Below are 15,350 nucleotides of genomic sequence, written 5' to 3' on the forward strand. Positions count from 1 at the left end.
CGATATGCAAAATTTACCTTTGTGCACATATAAAAAATGTGTCCTGTAATTTAAGGCAGGAAGAATTGGACCTGAATAGTGTAGGCAGCTCATGGATAAAGTGTGGCTCGGTCAGTGTTGAGTGGGCATCTTGGTGATGGAGAAAAGACCTGACCGTTGACTTTCATAGATTCTGGAAATAGGAACACCACCACCATCAGATCCCTGGGGACCTCCTCTTGTTTCAAGCCTGGACTCACCATGCTATTAATCCTTCTTGCAGTGACATTTTCCTCTCATTGCCCACCACACTCTCTGCAAAAGAGCTGCGTCTGTTGTCGGCTGTTGTGTTTCTGAGTACTCTGCATAGCACCCAGGCTCCAGGGGTGGTTGTGGATATTAAGATATGGTGTAATTATGGTTGACAAAAGGATTATTTATACAGGTGTGATCTGGGATGTGGCTATTTAGGATTCTAAGAGGCATTTGTGTGCCCTAACCACAAAAGAAGGGGCTACATTCTGGGACAATGGTCTGTGAGCAACATAATCCTGCATGTGCCCAGGAGGCGAAGAAACCCGGCGAGGCCCAAATCTACCAGAGCACCCCCTCTGCTCTCCTCTGGAGCAAGGCTTTCTTCACATCTGCTAATCAGGCATTAACTAGTCAGACTGGCCAGCATGGAACTGAAGACATGTCTAGATGGTGTGATATTTCCGGCGGTCTCTGGACTGTAGGAGGGGCTAAGAACATGATTGACAGCGATGAATGACACTTGGCCTTTCCATATAACTCTTCGTGAAAATCTCCCCAGAGAGCCCTGGAGAGCTGCTACAAAGTGACTGTGTTAGCATATCAGTATTACCTCACAGTAACAGACATAAAATCGAGCTCCTACTCGGCTCTTTCAACATCCCCTTACCTGGGCCCGCTGCTCCTTTTTGCTGCTTAACAAAGGAAAAGCAAGGTTATCACCACCTGCTTCTTTCCATTGTTTATAGTCTTTCTGACCAGCCCCACAGATGGATGGGATCTGAGGGCACCCACACTTCCTGTGCCCCCACGCTTCCTGTTTCCTTTGCTCTACCTAGCGTTTCTCCGCCGCATTTACCATTATCTATTATACTGCGCAACTGTTGGTTCATCCTCTGTCCCCAGACTGCAAGTTCTGTCAAACAGGAATTTTCTCTCTTTTGTTGTCTGCTTTATGAGAAGAAAGCTTGGCCTACAGGAGGAGGAGAAAAGGAGAGATGGGGGGAAGCAGAAGAGAAAAGAAAGGATAGAAGAGGGAGAGAGGAGAGAAGAAAAGAAATCAAGCATCCAAGACAAGAGATGAGTTTTAAAAAAGAATCTTTCCAATTATTTTATTTTAAATCTGAACTTGCATAAAAGGTGGCTAGTTGCATTGCATCCAAGCATCCTTGTCACGTGGACTTCAGATGAGCCCAGAAAGGACCTTTGTTCCCTACTATCAGATCCAGGGGCAGCAGAAATCAGTCCTGTAACTTAACTTGTATTTTTTCAGCCGTGTAGTGGCCCCAGTCACAAGTATCTCCAAGAGGTTATGTTAGAGTGACAATAGGAAGCGGGTGGTGATCAATTATACGGTCCTAGGATGAATAGGGCCCTAACTATACTTCTTTCACCTAACATGGTGGTGAAGTACAAGAAGGGACCCCAGGGAATTCTGGAGTGGAGAAACCCCAGTGGGGTACCAACTCCCCCAAAGGACACAGCTCAAAAGAGGACCTAAAAAGAAACTTAAGCATCCAGTTTCTGAGAAGCAGTCCCCAGTACCGTTCCCTTTCCTCCTGTGTGCTTTTGTTATCCTTTCCGTAACTCTCTTTTGGAGACACGCACAAGCCAGTTCCCAGCAGAAGAGGAGCCATTGTGCTAGCTAAACACATGGTATGCGCATGCGTTTTTGCCTTGCCTGCCTCTTCTACCGCCAACTGCGGGCTCACACGTTGGTGTGCTGAGACCCTGAGGATGCGATGCTGCCTGGCTGGCTTCGACTGGAAGGTGCAGAGCTGGCTGCGCGGCTCCTCCTGCTCCGATCGCCACCACCCTGGCTCCTCTGGGTGGGCTCATCGGCCAGCTTGACCTTCTCATGCTCCTCCTTCAGGAAGAAGTCCACCAGCAAGCTCTTTTCTTTCTTGATCTGGTCGCTGATGTCCGTGGGGATATCCGGAATCATCCAGTCCACGAGGACACTCAGGAACATCACTAGGTTCTGCCAAAACAAGACAAGATGTGAATGACGAGGCTTGGCTTGGTGTTATTATTATACATGAGGTCACAAGTGGACAGGAACTCACCACTGTCCACCCTGGTCCCTTCAGCGTGACCACCCTGGTACTGAAGACTTGGTGAGAAAGGAAAGGACCAAACAGAATGCCTCTAGGCAACTCACTGGCTGAGTGATCTTTACCAGTGAGCCTGAGTGTCCTTTGGGGTCCTAACTCATAATGGTGTCCCATTAGTAAAACTATCACAACTTCAACCTCCCCTAGAGAGGCTGTCGGTAGTGATGAGTTAACATATGTCAAATAATGACAATGGTAAGACATGGTAAGTGGCAGCTAGCTGGTGAGCCTCCCTTCCAGGAGACCCTGTAGCACACTGCTGCGCCATCCACAGAGTGGCCTCACACGTCCTTCATCTTAACACTTCCAGGCTTGCTCTGGACTGGGGCTTCCAAGGAACTGACCACAAAGGTCTAGACTGGAACCTCTGCGGAAGTGACCACGGAGCACAGTGGCCTCTGTAGGGCTGTGACTGTGACAGCTGTCCCCTTCATCTCCCCAGCTGTCTCTCTGTCCCCAATACCAGGGACCTTGGGTGTTTTCACGGACATGGCTTTCGCCCAACCCACCCGCTGCTCATAGTCTCCTCATTCTGCCGCTACCAGGGGCTCTGCCTCCAGTCCTCTTTGGCGGATGCCAGGCTTTTGCATACACCTGCATGAAGTCCCCTGCTGAGTCACCTCCCTGCGATGTACAGGTCACCTAGCAAAGCCTTTCCTGGGAGCATTGTCTCTTTGAGTGAATGACTATCAGGCTACGGTGCCTGGTACGGACCAATACAAGCCAGCACGTTCTGATTCCTGCTCCTTTCTCAAGTTTGTTCTTCCCACACACTCGTCCAACACATTTCTCAACTTGGGATCATTTTTTTGTTGTCTGCGAGCTACACACTTGTATGTCTTCTCTTTCCCTTCTGGGAAACCAAAGCAGGAATACCCTTCATGGTCCTGGGAGCTCAAGGGGAGACTTTGAGAACCACTGCTTCCAGAGGCTCCCAGTTATTTAGAGTCTTCCTGCACTTACTGCCAACGAGGTAACAGACCTGTGACATGTGACATATGGGCAAGGAAGGAGATGGAGCAGGCAGAGGGGAGGGCAGCAGGGGGGTGTCTAGGCAAGTTTTCAAACATATCGCCCCATCTCGACAGAGGAAGAATAGTGTCTTCTTTAGGTGAAAGACAAGCTGGTGGGCTTCTCTACATCCTGGGCTGGAGTCTGAGGGGCAGGACACCCTAGAGCCCCCCAGAGACTTGCCTTCAGGGACTACAAAAGCCAAGGGAGCCGTGGAGAAAAGGATTTGGTTTTGTGCTCTGGCCTCTGCTCAAAGATCGGCAGGACCCTGAGTGGGAACTGGGGGCCCTGGAGCTCAGAGAATCTCAGCGATGCAATTGGAGCTGTGGCTATTGTCAAAGATAGGAATCATGGGCTCAAGTTTGCTATTCATTCCAGGGGTGGCGAGATGACTCTGCCGGCCCCTCCAACCAGATGTCTCCACGGTAAACAATGCTAACAAAGGAGAGACCCAAGAGCTCAGGAAGAAAGTTTCCGAACTTGAGCTCATTCTCAGGTTGACAGAAGGGATGTGCTGTTTGTCTGTCCCGGGGCTGAGACTCTGGTTTCAATAGTTCCCCATTTTCTTTTCTTCTTCTCTGGTTTAAAGGGGCAAGTGTCTCCACTCGGCAGCGTACTCTACATCTGTCCGATAACTTTACCCTGGGTTTTTATTGATCTTTGGGCCAAGTCCACCCATTCAGAGCAGCTCTCTCTGGGGAATCCTCCTGCTTTATATTTCGTGCTGCCTGCCACATGTGAAGTTCCCTGGGTTGTGGGGCACAAGTAGGTCTCTGTATCCATCACCCTCTGTGCTTAGATGCAACAGACCGTGGATCAAAAACAACAGACACCAAAATCGCACCGACCGGAACATGCACAGGCCTGAGTTCATCAGTAGTTCCTAGACGAAGCAGTTTGACACCTGCTCATGTTGAGTTTGCATTGCATTGGTTATGACGTCATCTAGCAATGATCTAAAGCCTATGAGAGGATATTGGTGGGTTACATGCACATGTGAGGTCATTTGTTACAAAGGACTTCAGCACCGTTAGATTTTGGTGTCCCAGAGATACCAAGAGATGATTGTATCATAGCCTCTGGCTATGAGGGGCAGGCAGGGCACTATCATGGTCCTCACCTGGGCACTTTGCAGTCTAACCATCTTGTTGTCACCTGAACAACTCACCTGGAAGATGATCACAAAAGCCAGACGTGCAGAGAGAACAGACCAGTACTGCTTGGAAAACTCATATGGGTTGGGTGCCCACGGTGGCTCTCGATAATCCTTGAACCTGCCCAAGAAAGATATGAGTGGTCAGAATGGGTGGAGACTGAGAGGTTGGAGAGATGGCTCAGCTGGTGGAGTCCTTGCTGCACAGGCACGGGGGCCTGAGTTTGGTCCAACAAAGGTGGGGGTGGTTGCATGTGATTGTCATCCGAGCACTGAAGAGGCGGAGATAGACAGATTCCTGGGACTTGCCAACCAACCTAGTGCCAACCAACCCTTGGTGAGCCCCAGGGCCCAGTGAAAGACTCTATCTCTAAAAACCAAGATGGACGACTCCTGAGGATCAACCTGAGATTGACCTCTGGCATCCATATCATGTCCATAATGTGCATCCACATACACATGTGTACCCACGCACACACACACACACACACATACAACATGTACCTGCACACATGCGCACACCCACACAACTGCATACCATATAAATATAAATGCACTAAATAGTTCACATGAAAATATAAATAAATAGTATAGACTATTTAAATATAAATATTTATAAATATAAATAATAGTATAGTCAAGGAGATATGTCTCTGGGTAAAATCTCAAGATTTGAACAACAGATGAGCTCTTGGTTGTTAAAAGTTGGGAAATAGGAGACAGAGGGAAAATCCATAGCTCAACCAACAATTGTCTGTGGAATGAAAGAATCCAAGTCCACGAAAGTCAGCCCAGGGATGGATTTTTCCTGTTCTCTCTCCCAAGCACCTCCTAAAGCTTCCTCTGATGTCAGGATATAGTTCCCCGAGGATCCCACAGATAATGAGAGTAGCCTAGGTCCGTGTGGCCATCATGACTTCCCATCATTATGATAGGGGCTCCCAGATGCTTCATTCTGTTCTGTGATCAGTCTCTGGATCCCACAGAGATATAGGCACCAGTAGGTCACCCCAGGGTCCCCCTTATCCAGCAGCTTCGGAGGTATCCTTGCTTCCCAGCTGTACCACTGAAGCCAAAGGAAAGCTGACCCAGCCCAAGACAAAGATTGGGTGAGTTGAGGGAGGGTTATAAATAACCACGCTTAGTCAACAGTCTTTCTCTTCAGTTGTCTTCGTGATCTACGCATGTGCTTCATCAAACACCAATGCCTAACATGAGTTTCTCCCTCCTCAGGCCCACAGAGAAACTTCATGTTTTGTTTCCTGTCTCTGTCTTTCCACCACGATTTTGCAATGAAATGTGCTACGGAGATCTCATTTTCTAACCCTGGAAAAGTGACAAGGTTTGATATCAGCACTGTGACATCCACAGACCCCATTTCTTCACGGACCTCAACAAGGCTTTTCCATGAAAATAGGACAACCCCTCGAGGAAGAGTTGGAATGGCATCGGGCCACCCAGCAGTGTGTGTGTCTGCTGAGGGAGGCAGAGTAGAGACCCTGCCCAGGGAGAGACATCATACATAAGACACACAGCATGAATGAGCACAAGAAAACACTTTTCTGCATGGTTTCTCTTGTCATCCTCCTTGGATACTCACACAGGTATCCCACATAGCAAGGCAGGAACCTGGTGGACTCAGAATTCAAGTCTGTGGTCAGGGATTCACGGCCAGGAAGAGAGAGGCATGGTGAGGATGTAAGTCTGGCTGGATCCAGACTAGTCCCTATTATCACAGAGCACCTCATCCGCAGGTGAAGTTGGAGGTGGCTTCATAAATGGAAGTTCTCTGGTTCCTTCCCTCGGTAGGAAGGAACGACGGCCGTAAGAGGTCTACAGTTTAGTACAACGGCTTCCAGCTTCCAAGGAGAGGCTAGAACATTTGAGGTCGAGGGGAAGCAATATAACACAAAGACAAGGCCAGAGCAATGGCGTCCATAACAGAATGAGCGGAGCTGCTCGGCAGACACAGATCTTTCCACTAGGGCCTGGCCAGGGACCAGGAGCTTCCAGCTCGCTGCCCTGCCGACTCTCCCGCTACCAACAGCTGATCACAGCTGTCGCGAGCTTCAGTTGACATCTGGCTGAAAAGCAACGCTAACTGCAGCCCAGCAGAGCAAGGTACTCAGATCATCCCTGGCTGAGGACAGGAACAGGGAAACATTACACAGAATGTTTGCTAGTCGGGAAAGGGAGAGAGATGGCAGAAAGAGGGAAGGGAGGAAGAGAGAGAGAGAGGGAGAAGGAAAGAGACAGAAAGTGGCGGGGGGGTATATGAGCCAAGTGAATAAGGTCTTGGGAATGGAGGAAAACCTTTCTAGACTTGCCTATTCTCCTGCTGTATGTAGGAGAGTCTGCTCCTTTTCAGTCTTCTGGAAGAGGGTACCATCCCTGCCAGGGCTTGCCGTGAGGGCATCCCTACCCGGGCACAACCCAGTCCCTCTGACTGCATTGAAAGTCCGTTTCTTCCCTTTCTTCGCTCTGGCTGGGAGGGAACAGCTGCTCCCGGAGCTTGGTATGAGAGCCGCTGCATACTCCTCCCCTTCCAGTCTGAAAAGAATCCATAAATAATCGAATTCGGCTTCCAACTCTGCTACTAACTTACCACAGCTTTTAGGACCGTCGCTTTGCCCTCCCCTGGTGTCCAAAACATGTTTTGAATCTAACAGGCACATTCATCGGATGGAGGATGTGGGGTGGTGGGGATGGCGGGGCCTGCATAGAGGTCTGCCCAGAAAGAGTCCCAGAGAACAGTTCTACGCAGATAAGGAAAGGGTGGCTCTGTCGTTTGGTACTGAAGCCACAGCACGGAAAATAGTGGTGGGGAGCTTAGCACACTTTACATCTGCCCACGTTCCTCTTTCTAAAGTAGCTTTCTGACCTACAGTCAAGAAGCAAGCTTATGTGGGCTAATGAGTGGACATATATATTATCTAAATGAATATGACACAAAACCTAAACTTTACTGTACGCAATGCTCTAGCTTACCCTAGCTTACCCTCATCTGTTCCTCTATCCTTCCCATTCTTTTCTGTTCCATTCTTCCGACGGCTGTTTGTGACCCACTGAAGTGATTTCACAATCCGCTAATGAACCGTGATTCATCATTTGAAGAGCACAGATTCCAGTAAGCTTGGGCCACTGGATACATAATCAGTTGTTTACATGCCAGTGTAAGATAGCGTTACATAATTTTCTTTTCTTGAAATTTGATCCTCAGAAGCCAGGCTTATCAAATGTTTTCTCTAAGTAACGAGAAGACACTCGCTAAACAAAGGGACAGTCCGCTTTGAGAACAGAAGTATCTTCAAAAGGCAGGTGGCTAAGGGCCTCATTGTTCCCACTGCTGAGGCGGGATCTGTGGTGTTTGTTTTGTTTTTAAAATCTAGTGCTCAGCCCTGAGGGAAGTGTCTGTTTTGGACACAAGTGAAAGTTTGAATACCATTTCCAGTACCAAAATCTTCCTTGACTGTTCCCTCAGGGCCCAGCTCTTAAAGCTTTGGTCCCCTGTGTTGCTCTATTGGAAGGTGGTAGAACCTTAAAGCTGCAGGGATCAACTGGAAACCTTTGGGTTAAACAGGGTATGAAAGAGGTTGGAAGGCCCTTGTTCCTTCTCTTCTCTCTTGCTGCCTCCACCACCTGCACCTTCTCTTGCTTGGTGTTTCCTTGACACAGGCCCAAAGCAAAACTTCTGAAAAAAGTCAAGTGCCCAAACAAACTTTCCATCTTTGTAAATTGCTCATCTCAGGTTTTTTTTGGTTTTTTTTTTGTTTTTTGTTTTTTGTGTTTTTTTTTTTTTTTTTTTTTTTTTACAGTGACAGAAAGATGACTAACACAGTCTTCATACAAGTTTCTCCGTGTCCGGACACCCGACGTTCTCGTCCACATTAGCCTAAGCCTTCTTTCCCCACGTTGCTAAGCATCAGCTTAAAGAATTCTGCAACTGCCTGGTCCATCAGAGAAAGCCACCCAGTGCAGGCTCAGTGCCCCTTATTTGAAACGCTAGGTACAAAAAGGATTGCAGATTGCAGAATTTCTTCCTACTTTGGAATGCTTGCTTACATTTAAAAGGCATCTTGGGGACGGGACTGGAAGCAAAACCATGCAGCTCACTGATGGCTCAAGCACATAGACTGAAGATAATTTTAGGTACTGCCCTTGCCTCATGGCCCTCATGCAGCAAAGTTCTGTAGGGATCAGTTTTCCACTCGCTATGTAATATTAATACAAATCACCCCACACTTCTGTGAGTTTCATATTTTGGATTTGTGGACTGGGGATACCGACCTGCAATAGCCATTATTTCTCATTTTGCTGAAGATGACTTAAAACTTAAGACACCACACACAACTTTCTCCAGTCGTCCTGGCTTCCGGAAAAGGTTTCTGAAACTCCAGCCCCAGAGCCATGATGCCAATGACTATCAGAGGAGCCGGGCACTGGCAGACACAGGGCTCTTCTCTGGGATTACATTCAGGTAAGGGGCACACATAGGAGAGACTCTGGCTAATGGAGGAGGCTCTAAGACCTGGGAAGCACAGCGTTTTTTCTATCATCTCACATGACCTCCAACACCTGACAATCTCCCCTGGGCAGCATGGTTTCCCAACATTCCCATGAGCGGCCACAATGCCCAGTGAACTCACATATCTGCTTAGCTTCCTGAACTTGTTGGCATGTCTGCCCCCCAAAAAGGGAAGCAAAAATTTAACTTCAAACATATCAACTAGAGACACTCACCCCTCCTCCATTTCTCCTTTATTCTCCTGAAGATTTAATGTTATTTTTGAGAGTTGCTTTCTAGTCTTCCAAGAAAGACAGACTTTCACTCTTGAGACGACTGGGTCATCTGAACAGGACACGTGGAACTGGAGCGCCTCTGCCACCACCTGAGTCAGGTGCATTGTGTCTCTGAACCTCGGGGTTCTAATTCAGAGAAAGGAACTGAGACAATGTGCGCCAGAGGACTGAGGACACAGAGGGGCACACCTGCTCTCCCAGGCCAAGCATGGAAAACATGTGTACCAGTGTACATGTACACTCAATGTTAAAGGAAGACACAGGGAGAATTTAATAAGACAGCATAGCAAATATGATTTCTAGATGCTTACACACACACACACACACACACACACACACACACACACACACAATGGACACAGAAGAGCCTTCTGGGAGAGGAAGTCTAGGGTGGGGCTGTGAAGAGCGGCTTTTTCCTTTCATACACAAATATGTGCACACAGAATTATTTTCATAAGAAAGAAGTTCATAAACCTTTATGCAGGGCTGGGGATGGTATCCAAGGCCCCAGTGCATTCCAGGCAAGTGCTCTACCACCGAATTATATCATAACCACAGAGGTGCATACGTTTAAAACGGTATAATCACTGGCAATACTCAGTTGACTCCAATGTGTTTTATACTGAGATTTCCAGAGCAAAATTAGAGTGTTAACTTTAACTGACTTAATGGACAGGCTTCCACAGAACAAGTGAAACTGGTGTTTTTTAAAAGCCAACTTTTCATTTTGGTTCTAAAATTACATTAATTCTGTTCTGTGAAAAATTACATGGATGGAGTTAAACTTGAACATTACCTGAAGAAATAAGGTTCCCATTAGCGCAAATATGGTTCATTGTTAGAAAACAAGCCCATGAAACCACAATGTCAAGGTTCTGCAGTCTCAACTGTGTTGGAGAAATAGAAAACCGGGAGAGGTTGGAAGATGCCTGGGCTTGCACAGAGGTTGAGGTGGAGGCGGGACAGAACTGGAGCCATGATGTGCATTGTTCCCAGTTTTTATAGGACTGTATGCATCTATCACATGAACCGTTAGATTTATTTTTGAAAAGCCCTTATTTTCACAGGCATAGAAACTGAGGCCTCGTTACTTTGTTTTCTCACCAGGATAGCAGCCACTTCAGAAAGGAAGGACTCACCGTGGCTCACAGTCCAGCGTGGTGGGAGGATGGCTGTAGGAACTTGTTCATGTCTAATCCTGTGAGTACGTAGAGGCTGGACAGGAAATGGGGCAGGACTATCAGCCTCACAACTCGGTGACCTACTTTCTCCCAGAGATGCCCCACCTCTCAGAAGTTTCACAACCTTCCAGAACAACACCAGAGGCCAGGTACCAAGCATCCAAGCGCATCCGCGTGGGGTACATCTCACCCCTGAACCAAATCAAATGCATAGATAGAGAGGGAGGAGAGAGCCCCAGCTCGGGAACCATCATCTTCTTCATCCTCACCTAGAGGGTAGTCAGGGACTGGGAGATCTGCCACAGCTGTGGACACACAGAGCTGCTGAAGAGGAGGAAGGAGCGAAGCCACATGGAGGGAGGGGGCTGCTTACCCGCCCTCAAGGAAAACTTTCTCTTAGATGAAGTGTTAGCTCCGTAATGAATCAGTTAGTGGATGCCTTTCTTGACTCCAAAGAGTGGTGTGAAAAAAAAATTTTTTTAAATAGCCCCACTAGAATTAAATTTCATATTAATGCTGAAACAATTATGCACGATACTTTCAGACCATCTGAGCTGCTTTTAAAATGCCTTCTGAAAGCGGTTGGTGGCAGAGAAAAAACAAGCAGAGGCAATTAGGAGCTGATGAGAACCATGTCAATCCAACAGTTGGGAAAGATCAGGGAGCTGACACCTGGGAGAGCCGACCACCTCTGGTGTCACGGTGGGGCAGAGGCAAGGCAGCCACAGGCTGAAGGGAACACACCTCTTCAAAGGCTTTGCGCGGGACCTTGGGAATATGGAAGTGCTTATGCCCAACAGAGAAGCCTAGCAGGAGCCAATTGAAGGTACCTACTTCTGCATGGTCAACATCTCCAAACAGTCCAGCTGGGGTGATGGTGCCCATGTCTGTTCTTGCCCTAGTGAACTCCCTACTTCCTTCCTGCTGAGCCAGGAACTGAGACACTATTCAGGCTCCAGGGCATGGTGACTGCTTGACCTTGTCAAATACTCATGAAGCAAGCCGGACTCCTGACATCTTGAGATTGATTAAGGGGCAGCCCTGCTGGAGTAGGTCAATAGCTGATGTGAGAATGTCTCCAGAAATACTGGGTTGGCCTCTCAAAATTGCAAGTGGGTAGCTAAAGACGTGTCTTCATGTTTACCACAACTTTTAAGACCGCTATCCCTGATAAGCTTGGGTTGGAGACCAAGACCTCAGTTTTATCTGACCATATTTCAGAGATTGCTGATGGTTGATAATAAGAAGGGCCATCAAGCTCCCAAATTCTGGCAAATATGCCAGAAAATCAATGTAAACTTCATTTCCTGATGCAGAAGCAATCACAAAGCCGGGCTCCAGGGTGAGAGAGACACATCTGGACACATCTGTTTATCAACAGTGTTTATCTGACTTTAGCTACCATATTCATATTCTCTCTCTCTCTCTCTCTCTCTCTCTCTCTCGCTCGCTCTCTTGCCCTCTCGCTCTTGCTCTCTCTCACTCTCTCCCACATTAGGTAGACATTTCCATCAATAATTCTTAAATCTGCTCACCTTCCTGGACCTGGAGGAAGGGGGGAGGAGCTTGAACTACCCACAGGGTGGGAGACCCTGACTGCTCTTGGGGATGGAGATGGAGGAGGGGAGGGAGTGGGGGGAGTGGGAGGGGATTGGGAGGAGGGGCGGAAATGGAGACTTTTGTATTTTAATAAACTTTGAGAAAAAAATAATTCTTAAATCTATTTGACATACTCTACCTATATCATGTGCTGACCATGTTCCCAAGACATCACTTACATCTGAATAAGACATCTCATCGTCAGTGTTCTCCAGTCACCTTAACTGTAGACACAAACAACACCCTGAAGACTTCACACACATCACTGTGACCAATAGACTCTGGATCTGACGTCTATGTTCCCTTCTCTTTCTTGCCTCTCCTCTTGGACACTGTTCTTCGTGCTCCTCCTTTGCCACCCAGCACCCCCTTTGACACTGCATTCTCCACCAGTGTCTCCCCATCCTGTTCACTAACCAGACTGGCTCTGCCGTATGAATGTGGCATTCCCACAAAACCATTCGTAAGCCAGACAGAACAGCACACACCTGTAATCCAAGCTTGAATTTTTTCTCAATATGGAATAACAGTTATTACAAAGGGTTTGCCAATAAATAGCATCATGCAGCAAGATTAACCAGACACAAAATCTATGCATCTCAATGACCTTCTACACAGAACAGCTATTCTGAAGCTGCAGAGCTTCATATTTGATTTCACACTTTCACTATTAAATATATTTGTGTGCATCTATCGGCTGCCAAAAAAACCAAGATTGTGTCTAAGTTAAAACTCAATAAATAATTAGCTTTATATCTATTCTGTGATGCAAATGTCCAGGCTCTTTTGAGGGAAGAGGAGGCAAAGGGGTGATGAGTTCAAAGCCAGCCTAAGATACGTGATGATTTAGCCAGCCAGAGTTACACAAGACCCAATCTTAAGCAAACAAACAGACAAATCAAAACATAAAATAGATTATTCCTGTGGCCACTGAATCCCTCTCTCTGTGTTTCATCTCCTTTGGATGCTTCCCCTAAACACTTAACTCTGAGTGAGATGCAGGGCTTCCCCTGCAATGATGTCACTGGAAGTCACTAGAGTGGTATTTTGATCACCTGTTCACAGCTCACCTCTTGCTTCTGGACTTCCTGATAGCACTGTGTGGTGTTCTGTCCTGCAGACCCTGTATCAGGGTTTCAAACTCATTTGTACAATGATCCACCATCCTCACTGACTGAATCCAGCTGCTCTAAAGGTCATTCCAGACTGATCTGAGGATGATCTGTTTCTGCACATGCATTCTCTTGGCAGAGGCATAGAGATAAAGTGGACCTCTTATATATGTCCCTACTGATGAATCTGTCACTCACTGGTGCTGCGGGAGCGCTTTCTGCACCTTCAGCCAATAGCCTTTGAGATACCAGCCCACTAGGGTGTGATATCTTTCGTTTTAAAAAAGCGGCAGCAGCCCTCCCTTAGCACTCTTGCTTCGAACTCCGCTTCTGCCTATCAGATGCTGTTCCTGGTCATGCAGGAGGCTGTTGTCTAGGACGGTGATCTGTAAGTTTTTCCCTTTAAATAAATAACCCTTTTATTAAGCATAAGTCCAAACGGGTGTGGAATTGTTTTGTGACTTACTTCTATACACTGACAGCATGCTTATTTTATTAAATCTTCTCTCCATCTCCCTCTCCACTGTGTGTGCGCATGCATGTATGCATACATGTGTGAATGAGTGTGTGTGCGTGTGTGTGCGTGTGTGCATATGTGTGTGCGTGTGTGTGTGCATGCACGTATGCATACATGTGTGATTGAGTGTGTGTGCATGCACGTATGCATACATGTGTGAATGAGTGTGTGTGTGTGCATGCACGTATGCATACATGTTGTGAATGAGTGTGTGTGTGCGTGTGTGTGTGTGCACGTGTGTGTGTGTGTGTTCTCAGGAGTACAGAAAGCAGCCTGTGCTGTCAGTCCTTGCTTTCCCTCCATCTTCTTTGAGATAGGGTCTTTTGTTCAGCACTGTATATACGCAGCTGGCCGGCTGACTGGTCCGTGGGGATCCCTCTGTCTGTGCCCACTGTCTTCCTGTAGGAGCATTGGGATTACACTACTCTGCTGGGTCTTGTGTGGGTTTGGGGGATCTGAATTCGGATCCTGACACTTGCATGGCAACAGCTTTACCCTCTGAGCTATCTTCTCATCCTCAGAATAATTATGAAGAAGTAATATAACACCAGGGTTTCACCTTCTTGTACAGAAACTCTGAAGAGACTATCAGAGCTTTGTGCATAACTAGCTGGGAAACCCAGAGACTTTAAGGCAAATGCAGGAAGCTCAGCCCTGCATCTGCTGACTCAAGTCCTAGCAATACTTTGGGGTCCTGAGCCTTTGCGGGATGGAATGAATAGAAGGATGTCGACTTAATTTGTCATGGCAACTGATACCAATTATGTGGAGCTTGAAAACACAGTAGCATAGGCTAGAATGGAGTTGGAAGACAGAGAAAGATTAGATTTAGATTTGTTTGATGGAATTACCTTGTTCAGAATGAGACCTACCCTCGTCTTCCAATGTGGAGACATTAAAGTCACTGGCGTTTAGAAAACATAACTGCTTCTGGGTGTCAGGGGAAAGACCCACAGTCCCACAGTGCTCTATGGCAGACAGATGCTTTTAGATCTGGAAGACACAGATGGCATTAGCCTTGGCTCTAACTGCATAACAACGGGAATCTGCACTTGGAGAAACGTGAGCTGAGCTTTAGGTCTATAATATTAGCAGAATTCCCAGGCTTCCAAAGTCTACCAGTTTCTTTTGATTCTTTTCTTTCCTATTTCTTTTTTTTTTTTTTTTTGGTAGAATGAACAATATAAACAAGATTATTTCCACAACCACTCCCAGTTATTAAAATGATTTTGTGATCCTTACTTTTCAAGGCCTGTTTGTTTGGTGCAAATCTGAATCTATTGACTATCTGACTTCGTGGGCAACACTAAAGCAGACCCAGATTCTACTAGAAACGTCTTGCAGCTCTGGCACAGACACTCCACTCTAGAGAACTTGACCTTTGGAGCCACACACCCAAATCCAGCACCATGGACAGGCAGTCTGGCAAACCAGCCAGATACAATGGCCTGGGCAGTGCCTGGTGTAGGAGTAAATCCACATGAACAGCACCTCTGAGGGCTGGGCACTTTGTCGCCCCAGCTATAAAAACCCTTGAAACATCCATGCTCATTTAAATGAATGGATAAGTCCACTTGTCTGCTGGGGGCCTGGTCGCTACTCTTTCATCTTTTCTTGCTTGGCTACAGTTAG

General features: G+C 47.1%; 1 protein-coding gene across 1 annotated transcript in view; it reads right to left on the bottom strand.

The window, feature by feature from the left end:
* Positions 1-1,312: 1,312 nt before the first annotated feature.
* The window catches only part of Ano2 (anoctamin 2), a 353,748-nt gene continuing 339,710 nt past the window's right edge, over positions 1,313-15,350 (bottom strand). Inside the window, exons 24-25 of the mRNA XM_048444098.3 lie at positions 4,525-4,630; positions 1,313-2,212 (exon numbers count right to left, since the gene is read on the bottom strand). Of these exons, the coding sequence (XP_048300055.2) occupies positions 1,940-2,212; positions 4,525-4,630 (379 nt within the window). The 3' untranslated portion in view covers positions 1,313-1,939. The remainder of the gene's footprint in view (positions 2,213-4,524; positions 4,631-15,350) is intronic.

The sequence above is a fragment of the Myodes glareolus genome, chromosome 3 (genome assembly GCF_982192425.1).
Source record: "Myodes glareolus chromosome 3, mMyoGla1.1, whole genome shotgun sequence".
NCBI lineage: Eukaryota > Metazoa > Chordata > Mammalia > Rodentia > Cricetidae > Myodes > Myodes glareolus.